General features: G+C 32.5%; 1 protein-coding gene across 2 annotated transcripts in view; it reads right to left on the bottom strand.

Annotated features, from left to right (window-relative positions):
- LOC100741952 (monocarboxylate transporter 10-like) overlaps nucleotides 1-12362 on the bottom strand; it is a 102121-nt gene that overhangs the window by 13125 nt on the left and 76634 nt on the right. The window contains exon 7 of one of the 2 annotated variants that reach the window (XM_033323261.1): nucleotides 12278-12354. In XM_033323261.1, coding sequence (XP_033179152.1) covers nucleotides 12278-12354 — 77 coding nt within the window. The remainder of the gene's footprint in view (nucleotides 1-12277; nucleotides 12355-12362) is intronic. The other variant, XM_033323262.1, reaches the window with a different exon arrangement.

Consider the following 12362-nt stretch of genomic DNA (forward strand, 5'->3'; position numbering starts at 1 on the left):
TCTAATGACAAAATCCGCAATCACTTAGTTGCCAACCCAATAGCTACATATTAAGCGTATACGAAAGCAACAGCCGCTAACTTTAAGTCGGTAGCAACAAGAAACACGGTCATTACTTTCGTATACACCTGATATATTCAAAGGCTCTTACTAAATAAAAAGCCACATAAAAAGGAATAAATTTCATTATACCCAGAGAGAGAAAATTGTTCATAGTTTCATATTCTCATTCTCGGGAGCGTGAATTCGTTAGAATGTGGCCAGTGAAAGAGGAATCCTTAATTAAGAAAAGGCGAAATTACGCATGGATTCGCAGACTCTCAACATTCACCGAACAGAGAAAGTTTCTGTTTCGTCGTTCACTGGAAGCGACCGCAAACTTCATAACGCGACGTTTCGCCGCAACTGTCGCCTGTAAAGTCCAACTTCAGCGAGTCTTACACGCTTTTGTTTCAGCGAGACATTAAACCGTGAATCGTTTGTAATTTTATGACAAGGGAGATTTCTTCGTTTCTTTCTTTTCTTTTTAAACGGAAGAAACGTTTTCGATTGTCTTTTTCGTGTTTTTCGAACACGTTACGATAAATAATGGCACTTGTGATGTCTGTTTGACTCGATGGACGTGTTACTTAAACGAGAAACAGAATTTTGTACTTGTCTGATGATGTATGGACTCGTACTACTTGCGCGTGAAGATGTGCAATTTATTCGGTTTGCAAATTAGTTGTTCTACTTGTTTCATTAAATGTACGTTTGTAATTAAAGAACGCAGAGTATATTTTTAACGATTAGACAATATGAATTTATTATCTTGTAGATTATTCTTTTTTAAGTAAACTTCTAACGATTAGGTCGTATGAATTTATTGACTCGTTGTATTGCTATTTTTCTAATGTGTATTTTTAGCCACTAGACATTTAATATCTTCATTTTAAATGCTGCGAATATTAGAGTTCCTGCTTGCTAATATTCGTTTCAAATATATTTTAGAAAAGGTTTGGGATTAAATTAAAAAGAATCAAAACATCGTAAGTAATTATATTTGTTAATGAGAATAATTTACAGATTCATTAATAGGATACAACGAACCGCCCATTTCTCTCGGTGTTAATTCATCTTTTTCTTCTAATTATTTGGAGAATTCTTGGAATTTTCGGAATTTTTACGTATTTTGCAAAATAACGACGACAATTCTCAACTTGATGGTATTTTCTAATTAAAATATAGTTTTTAAGAATCGCAGATAAGTTTTCGCTCTTAATAAACCAATCAGGTTGTTATCGATGACTTTTACGGTAGAGTGGTACAAAAATTTAGATTAAGAAGAAGTTCCCAATACGTTAAGAAGAAAGTTATTCCTCAATGGGGAAAGAAGAATAGGGGCACTTTTCTTGGAAAGTTTACTCCGATCAAAAGTTCTGATCGAATAAAGCTCTTGTTTGGACGTTTTCGTAAAGAATTGATCTCCGAAATGTAAACTTGGAAACTTAAGTTTTCAACATGATCGTTCATAAAAATAAATTATTTGTTATTGTTCGTCGTTTTCATAAATAACAAAGGAACAAAATATATAAAAATTTAGATTCAGTTAGGAGGATAATGTATTATTACAAAAAATAATAATGTAAATAATGAAACATAGAATATAAAAAATCTTATGACTAAAATGACGGATTTTTATGGAAATTCATATTTTCGAAAATATAATAGAAAATGGTTCTACCTGTCACATATTATATTTTGGATATCTTGTATATTTTCATACAACGTGAAAATTGTTTCATGTATCACATATTATCTTTATGATATGTATATTTATATTACATGAAATGTATATTTTTTCATATTACGTACAGTCTACATAATTTTCCATTTCCTAATTTCCCATAAATGCATGAAAGCCCTCGGTCTAATTATGACGAATCTTTAGCGTATTAATTATCATAATAACATTATTATAAAGAATACTAATGTAAACTATAAAAAACAAAAAATATAAAAGTTCTAATCTTAAAAATCTACGAAAAACCAAATTTCAATGTAATAATGCAAACAATGAAAAATAACAATTGTAAATAGTCTCACGACGAATCTTTCATCGATATTAATATATTAATATTAAAATAAAGATATTTGAATAATATCTGAAAGATTCTAATAATTTGATAAGACCTGATACATATTTATCCGTCCACGAGCGAACTTATTCTACTTGCTCGTCGAAATACGCGAATATTCTGTTTACAAAGTCTAGAACGTCGTTTGAATACGTACATATGTACATATGTACAATCTACAAGCGTCATAGAACCCCATGCGAGACTATATCCTGCCAGGTCAGGTGGATGTAGATCGTGTTTGACTCGATACGGGATTATTCTCTTCGCCTGTCGGTACATTACCGCTTTACTTGCACAGATGTTGACCTCTTCTACTTGCCCGTATACAGGTATACCTGTACTACTTATCCGGTATACTTATCCGTACTAGATACGGCAGGGAAAACGCGCTCTTGAATTTTAAATGAAACTGCTTATTGGCGCATGTCTTCGTTTCGTTTAATTACTCAGACGTCCTGTAATTGCACATCCTTTCTACTTTATCGGACAAATAAGAGCAGATTTACGATGTTGTGCCAGTTTCTTTTCCAGTTAATTATTTTGGTATTTGTTCGTTAGTGTATGCGAATCAATTTTGATTATGTAGCGATAAAAGAATTCACATTTGGATTTATAACGTCGAAACAGTTATTTAATAATTTTACTCGAACAATTTTACGAAACATACGCGAACGCGTAGAATTGCAAAGCAATCAATTAAAACGAAATTTCGGAACACGTACGTAAGCTTGTAGTATCGGAATTTTCCATTCAAACGATGAAAAAGATATATTTGTAGATACAAAGATATGCTTTCAAAATAGTTCCCTTGAGCGATTCTTCGAAACTCGTACGAACGTGTATACCGCGAGATACATACACGAATTTGTAATATTGGAAATATCAATTTAAACAACTGAAAGATTCGTATTTTAAAATTCACAAGCTTAAACGGATTCACGAGTGAAATGTCAAAACTCGCACGGGAATTTAAAATGCCAAAGGGATTATTTCACGCAGCCTTTCCGGCAAAACATTCGAATTTACGTTAAAATTCGTATCTCTGAAACCTAATCGATAATAAAATAAATTAATACGAAGTAATAAAATATAATTTATTTACCTGCAATTCCAATAAGCAAATTTTCCAACGTCCACATAACATCGCGCACAAATAAAAACCTCTTTGAGAATAAAATCCTCGTGCATGACGGAGGAACGTTTTAAAGGAACGCGATGTTCACTGTCGTTCCTTCGACGCGTTCTTGCATGTCAGCCACGAACAATAACCATCTTTATTCGTCGCTTATTGCCGAGTGAAAGTCGCAGGCTAACCGTCAGCCGACGTTTACGACGTTCCTACACGTTTCGTCGAATACGAACCCCTTTATTCTCTCTCTGGCACGCGTATTTCCTCGTACGAAGAGAACGTATCGCCTTACTGCTTTGTTACAGGCACAATAAATAACAGGTGACGAGGTATTACGATCGCCTGGCAAACACGGCTGACTGTACTCCGTACGCGTAACACGTGTCGCGTTAATACCGTGCTTATACCACTGGCTGACGATGCAGCCTGGTCTCAAGCACGTGTACATGCTCGCCTGTTTAATGGTTTCATCATCTCGGTTACACGGAACGCAATTAAACTCTCCCCTTGTTTCTCCTTTTTTATACCTGCTAACGAATCATGTCACTAAATCCTGCTTTAATGTCTGTTCTTGGAAATGTTTCACTGAAGGTGGCTACTGTGTTTAAGGGAGGTTTTTGTTCAGGTAGATTGCAGTCCTTTTGATTTGGTTATTTGAGTATTTGAGGGTGAAAAGTCGGAATGCCGTACAGTGGAAATACACGGAAATGGGATTATTTGGTACTTTGGAATATTTGTTTCACTCTGATTAACATTCTGTTACAATGACTGGTAATTAATTCTGTAGCTGTTTCAATTGCAGGATGAGTTTCTTTCGTACTATTTTTATTGTACATTCTTTTCTACTATCAACATACTAAGATGTTGTTTCGATAATAATTCCCTAAGTTATAACTAGGATGTACATGTTTAACTATCTGTGACATTTAAGACGAAATAATTCAGTTTGAGAAGCAACCTAGGACAAGAATAATAATCTTAAAAAGGATAGAATAAAATACTTTCCGCAGAAAGGAAACCAGGTTACTTCTGCTTACTTGCCAAATTACTAACAAGAAGGAACCAAGTAAGAATTACGAACTCGAAAGAATAAAACGCTTTTCGCGAAAAAGGAACCAACTTTCTTCTGTTCATCTTACAAACTTCTAACAAAGAATAACACTTTATATTCATAATCATCAACCTAATTTGGACTTACAAAATTCCAAAGCAACCGTTTCTCGACACAATGAAATAGTTTTCGCAAAATGGGAACAAAACTTCCTCTAAACTACCAATAAATAATAAGCTTTGCCAATAGGAAAATTCTGTTAAAGAATTGCATCGCGCGAATCAGCGGTACAATAAAACGTTACGTCTGTAAGAGTTACGCAGATGTTTCCACGGAACGTGCGTGGACTTCGACGCCCACGCACTTCCATGTAACCAAGGGCAACACGCCCACGCGATTTTTCGCGCAATAGTCCCACGCATCCGATAAATCTAACTCTCTGGCCTATAACTCCGCTGGCTACTATTCAACGTGTTACTGTACCAAGAAAAAAAAAAGAAGAAAAAAAGAACATTAATCGATGTATTGCACGTCTGAAACCACGCACAAGTTACCAAACGTCCAAATGATACAGAGACTCTAGCGAAAGGCCAGCCGCCATCAATCAATCGCCATTCGACGGTCCATCAATCAATGATCGAACCAATCACGGTGTTAGCCGATCGATGAAATGTCGTTCAAGGCAGCTTACGGCTGGATATCGCGAGAATGGCTCATGGAAAAAATGATCTTTTTCCGGAGAAAATTGGTTCGGGTGTTTCTCATGGGAATGTAATTTGTCCCCTATAAATGGAATTTTATGTTTTCAGGATGAAGGGAAACATAAGCGGTAAGAAGCTTTTGCTTTGATTCGCAGATTTGAAAATGGTAATTTTTATAAATTGTTTTTCGGCTATGGATATCTTTTACTGATCTTCTGTAATCGAAATTTTATTTCCGAAGGAAAGTGTAAGGGGTAGAAGATTTTCAATTGGATTCGAAGATTGGAGATTAGTCATTTTTATTTTTTGATTACTGAGTATGAATATTTGATAATAACTATTACAAATAAATGATTTTACGCTAGTGTAATAAATATTACAAATGTAATGTAACATTTAAAGAATGTTAATTTATGTGCCATAAAAATTTAGTAAAATAATTCAAAATATCCACCACATTTGTTTTATGTTTTTTTTCTTATTTGGAAGAGAAATCAGTTGCTGAATTGTCGTAATAAAGAACATAAAAAAATTATGTGGCAAACTAATTGTTGCGACGATAAAACAAGAAGATAACTCTAAACATAAAAGAAGTTAATAATTATGAATAATATCGAGACATTCGAACTGACCACAGAGATAATAATAAAACAGAAAAATAATTTATTTCTGAATAAAACACGTTATACTAATAAATATAGATTACGTTGTTTTCCAATTTAAAAGTTAATAAATATTAATATAATTTAATATCATTAGACCATTATGAATAGCATTATATTAATTTAATTAACAACTTGATAATAAAATTAATTGCATTACCTACGTTCAACCGTACAAAAGTTTTAGAAAAAAACTTGCAAAAGAAAAATGAAAATGATGAACGAGTTACGGGTATTAATTATTGCAGCGGTATGTTCACCAGGCTTTTTAATATTCGAACAAGCTTCGCGAAATAAAATTCACTGGTAACCGTTGCAATCTCGCGTAGGTTACACGGTTCCCTAAATATTCTGACAACGAGGCGAATGCGAATTCGTTCAATTAGCGGCAAGCAGAGCGTACAGGCTACGAACGATACGATTTCATTTCCTACAATTTCCTAAACAGAACGAACGTTTGGCGTGCTTGGTTCGTGGTACGCGAGCTAATAACAATCGAGTTTCGTCTCTAATTTCGTAATTTCGAGTTCGTTCGATACTCTGTTATCATTTATTTAATGATCGTACAAGTGTGCCCGCACTATGGAAAAATTTCTAGTAGACTTCTGAAATTTCTACAGACGAAGCGCTGGCTAAGTCTATAGTTCGTAAAGTGGCATAATAGACTCACTATGAATAAATTGATCGAGCGATTTCACGTTTCTATACAACATTGTATAAAATTATTCACTTCTTCTATTTAATTATGCATTTTTATATCAATGATATGTTTCCTTTTATTATTTTATATGGACTATAGGTTTTGGTAAATTATCATATCAAATTATCTATAAATTACTTTTACATCAATTATATATTTTTTCAATTATTCCATATCAATCGTACACTTTTAATTCGTTTTTGCAATTACTTTCAAAATTTTTGAATCTTTCCTAAGTTCCTTAACAAAGATTAGTGTACGTGCACTATGTACAATATAGTTAATACAATTCAATTGATTACCAACTTTCTATTTAAATATAACGTTACGTTATATTAATATATAAGTACATAACGTCAAGGTTTGCAACATGACCTATATTTTTTAAATACTACATACTAACTTCTAAAACTGATCTTATCATTATCATGTTTTGTTGCATCTATATGGTCGCAATGATCATAACGAATATAATTTCATTCGTAATTTTGTGATTAAATTACGTGCTGTTAGAAACAACGTAGTTTCAAAATACTTAAAAAGATATGTTTCACATAAATTTGATACAAATATTATTAACATAATTAATTTCCTTCAGTACATAAACATGTAGCTTCTCTTCTGTAGTTTCTGTTTCTTTTAACAAGATTAGTATTATTTGCTTGCAAAAAAGGGTTATTAATAAATAATTGAAAGAATAGTTGTAGTAAAGTCGTAGTAAGATTAGTATTGTTTGCTTGCAAAAAAGGGTTATTAATAAATAATTGAAAAAAAAAGTAGTAGTAGTTTCGAAATCGAGTTTGTATCTGGATTATTTTCGCATGAAGGTACTCGGTACCACGCACCTGCAATGCAGTGGATTCGCCTGCGACCCATGGATCATTTGTCTGGATCCGGGAAAAGCATTAGTCCGCTGGCAAATGGCGAGGAGTCGCGTCTCATCTCTGACGATTAGGCTATCTTAACGATGCAACAAGTCATTTGCCGATTCCAGGATTTCCGTCAGCTGTTCACTCATTTTCCTTTCTCTTGATAAAATTCTCATTGCTTTTGAATTCTCAGTGAGAATATTTTTAGGGATTAGCGAACTTCTGCGCTGAAAATTTGTCGAGAATTTTATTTCCCGAAAATTATCACGTGCAGTTATTACGAGTAATAAAAATTCTATTGAGTTTTTGATACTTGAGTGAAAATTTTACTGCATCGAAACCATGTGCACACTCTGTTTTATCAAAATTTCAACTCGACGGGAGGATTCAATTTTCTCGATTGAAAAATATTTTTCGTATCATCGTGAATGAAGAATTTTCATTTATATGTTTTCGGTAAATATTTTTTTCATACCACCACAAAGTAATATAGCGCGTAATATATGAGTTCGCTTATCTCGACCTGTTTCAATCGCTGGTGAGCGTCATTTATAAAACACTTGAATACCCATTAAACGAAAATCATCGAACTATTTATATTTTGGGAATTAAAAACTGGAAACGTAGATTGATGAAAATCGATCTTGCCAAATTGCTTCTCTGAAAAAATTCTCTTCCAATTTCAACTCCTACAACATTATTTATAAAACCAATTATGAACCTACATGGATTTACGTTTTTTTAGAAAGTAGCTTAAAACATAAAAAATTAAATTCCAAATTTCTCTTCTTGAACAATTGTCTCACAATTATAATATCGTCTTAAAAATTATTATTGTAATTAAAAACTTATGTATCGTGAACTTACATGCATTAGCTTGTCCGAAATGTTTCTTTCGCATCATAAGGTGATAATAGATGAACAACAATTTCTGTTTTATATTATTTTATCGAACTATGTGTGATCCATTTCGTTCTACTTCTATTATTATATTCGTGTATAATTCAATAAACTAATATAAAACAAAAAACATGGTGCACTTATTATTTCCTCATAAAACGAAAGAAACATTTCAGACAACCTAATATATTAATTGATTTCTTCTCAGAAGATATCTCATAAAGCACACGAAAACCTGTGTGCAAGTGTTTGTATTTGAGGAATGAAGAATGAAAAGACAGAGGCCAAGTTAAGAGCGTTTGAACGTCAAAGCAAATCCTTCGAAATGAATTTATCTGCCAAACTAGATTCTGGCGTTCCCAACTTCGACTTTTACCCTCGAATTACTCCGCTCGAGATTTAATTATGAGCACTGTCCCACGCTGAATTTACGATCTTCTCCTTCGTTCGTTTAATTAAAAGCATTCCAAACGGGCTATTTCTTCGTTCGTCATCGCCGCTTAATATTCGGCCGGAAAGTGTGATCGATCCATTAACACAATTAAGAACAGTGGGAAAAGTAATTCGCGTTCCGACCAACTTTCCTTCTTGGGTTTTCGAGATTAAGCACAATCCATGCTTGCGGTTCAGTCGAATCAGGATGTATCATCTTAACTGCTTGTTCTCTGAATTCTGATTATTTAGAAATCTGTTCAGAAAATCCTGTGACTTACCAAATTCGGAACTTGTTCAATTCGAAATTTTCGGAATTCGAGTAATTTCAGTGAAATTAAAATTTTGAAGACGTTTGTGGCAATATTATGCAAGGTAATTAATTTTGGTTTATTTAAGATATTGAATATTACCGAGAGTAATTAATTTGATTTAATTAAAGATAGAACAACTACATTAGGAAAATAGAAGTGGAAAAGGAAAAATGTGGGACTCTTAAGAATCTTAATGAAAATAATATTTTAGCGACAACTGTGGCAATATTGTCCAAAACAATTAAGAAAAAAATAAATAAAGAATGAGAAAGGAGTTCAGAATTTGAATGAAATTGGAGCGCGTTCAATGAAAAATCATATCAGAATTTTACAAAAATCTAATTTTGAAGTAGAATTATTATAATTTTACGAAGAGAACTCAATTTTGATAAAAACCTGAAAATACAATACACGGTAATGCTGCGGAAAACATTACCCGGTATTTTGTTTATAAAATATTACGAAGAGAGAATTTTTCATATTTGAAAACGAGAAAATATGCATGTGCACGCATACATGATTAGGGTGTTCGAGGAAGTGAAAAAGGTTCGTATCTAGCCAGGTCAGCGAAATTCTTGATATAACGAGAAAATTACACGGTTACAAAAGTAGAACACGATCATATTTGATTCAGAGAGTAGTATTGCTTTAATTATGGCAAATGAACATGGTCTTTAAGCATAGTAAGACCACTTCAAGCTCAGACACTCGGAATTCCCTTCTATTCACCAGCATTTACAAACAGTATACGTACAAATGTTTGACTTATTCTACAACGATGAATTATAATAAATATTCCTGAATTTTTTAACAATTTTCAAACAACTACGAGTAATATTATAATATAAATTATGCCTGACACCTTTCATATTTTTAAATAAATTCTTAAATAACTATAAAATCCTTTCAATTCGAAAAATATAAGTATTTTTTAATCGTTTTAGAAATATATAATACATTGTTACGAAAAAGTTTAACATTGGAAGAGATTCGATCGAATGAACCAATAATCGAAATTTTCACAAAATTGGTGAATACCGAATTTTATTAAAATATAGAATAAATAATTCTCTAGCCTTGTATTTCATGGATTTCAATAAATACCTTTCGATCGAGATAAATGTAACTTTAAAATAAAATTAATTTCAAAAAGTTCAAACGTATAGAGACAAAAGTATAGATCAATTATAACACTATTCGAAATCAATCCATTCGTCGATCGTGGAATATCTAAACAAATTGAAAAGATTAGAGGATATGTTATACAGTTGTGATCGACGTTCGAATGAACGAACTATTCCATTTGTTCGAGACGATACCAGCATCGAGAAAATTGGACGTGCAATTATCTCTACGTCCACCTAGATTCCAATCTGTCTGGCGTTTTCAACAGATGGACATCGCAAAAAACCTTTATACGATCTTCAGAGGAATTTTATTGGCCGCAATTTACGTTGCTCGTCGTTGCGTGTCGATACTTAATAGACACCTCTGTACGATTTTCGTGTTTCCTTCGTTTCAATAGCACGCAGCAGAAAATCGTTTGAATAATAATCGGTCATGGTCGATGGAAAAATTATTCGTTGTCGATAAAATGCTCAAACTGTTCGCTAAATGGAAATGTGATATCACGCAATAAGATTGGTAGTCTCGTTTTAAATCGATTGATTTGTCTCGTTCGATTGTATTGGAGCTATTGGAGCGAGATGATCGGTATTGAAATACTTGATGGAGTGATAATTGCGTTCCTATTATAATTTTCTTGCGTTCCTTTACGCTTTACTGCATGTGAATTTTGTTATTTCATTATTAATTATTTTTATTATTAATAATCTAAAGGTGGAAAAATACGCAGAGCGTGCATAATAAGCAAAAATAAATAAAATATTCAGCGTAGATAATTCGTTATAATACATTTAATAGGTAAAAGAAATCTTTGCCGAGGTTTCAGTCAGATTTTCACTTATGATCGCAACAAATTTGAATTTGCATAGCTATCTATATAGTCTAGATATTATCCTTATTATTTTGAGAAAAGTTATTGATTTAACGAATGAATGTGAAATTATTTTGACAATCTTTATGTGTGTGTCTTTATGGCTAATTAAACATACGTTATATATTCGTTCCTTATTTGTTTAATTAAATAGAGACTTAATGTTTAATTATACAGAAAATTGTTCATTTGATGAATAAATGCGGATTTGTTATACTGGTTAGTTTATTTATCATTCGTTTAATTAAGTGGAATTAACTTCAATATTTAATTCAATATAAAAATTGTTAATTTGTTAAACAAATATGAAATTATATCATTCGATAATTTATTCATATCAGATGATATTACGCTTTCTATTTTTTAAATTATATGAAGGTAATGTTTAATTAAACAAAGAGAATTGTTAATTTCTTGATCAAATATGAAATTGTTTGATATCAGTTTATTTTTAAATATGATAATATTGTATATTTGTTTGATCAGATATGAATATTGTCACACGTGTTATAGCGAACTGCTCTACTTGTCTGATTACATTCAATCCCATTCTACTTGGACGACCAGACACGGAGGTGTTCTATTTGCCCGTCCAGATATGTATCTATCCTACTTATTGGGCTAACGTAGTTATTCAGTTGGCCCCGTCAGATCTGATACGCGACTGTTCTACTTGTCTGATCATACGCGTCCAAATTCCATTTTCCTGTTTCAACAATGATGTATTCTACCTGCGTGTCTATACGCGTAATTACTATGTATCATAATTGATTATTATTCCATATACTACTTTGTATCTTGTCTCAGTTATTCTGTCAGCTTCTAACATTTATTCAACGTTCTGTTCTTCGTTTACACAGTAGATATAGAAACAGAACAAATTTATGATACAATCCAATACTTGCTTTTTTAATATTTTGATTTTAATGAAATCAAAATTAATTATATTGTAAATATCGTAAATATTCAATGTTTACTTAAACGATCTGTTTGTCTTCGACGAAATTCCAAACATATTGCTACCAACAAAATGTCAACTTATAGGTACAACATTATAAAATTTATAATTCTAAATTTTCCCTCGTAATCAAAGATACAGTGCGCCAATTAAATTTCTACCAAGTTCAAATTATGTCAATATTTCACTTGCATCACTTTCGAAGTAGACGATGAGTATTGCAAGATATTTATAATTCCAAGCTTCCTCTTATAATCAAAGACGCCAAAAAACAAATATATATAACAATTCCAAATTAAAAATGCTGAAAAGCATCCTCCAAAGCATCCATCGCGCGTCGATTAAATCCTCATGAAATTTGAAAATTAAAACTATGCCAATATTCTGTTTGTCTCGTGTTCGAGGTAGACAACGCTATTCTTATCTGCTAGCGGAAATAACTTACCCGACAGCTTCCCTGTAGAAGACGCTGAAGAGCACTATTCCCACCCCCGTGCCGGCTTGCACGACCATCTCGACGAACTCCCGCC

The sequence above is a fragment of the Bombus impatiens genome, unplaced genomic scaffold (genome assembly GCF_000188095.3).
Source record: "Bombus impatiens unplaced genomic scaffold, BIMP_2.2 scf_0882, whole genome shotgun sequence".
In the NCBI taxonomy this organism is placed as follows: Eukaryota; Metazoa; Arthropoda; class Insecta; order Hymenoptera; family Apidae; genus Bombus; species Bombus impatiens.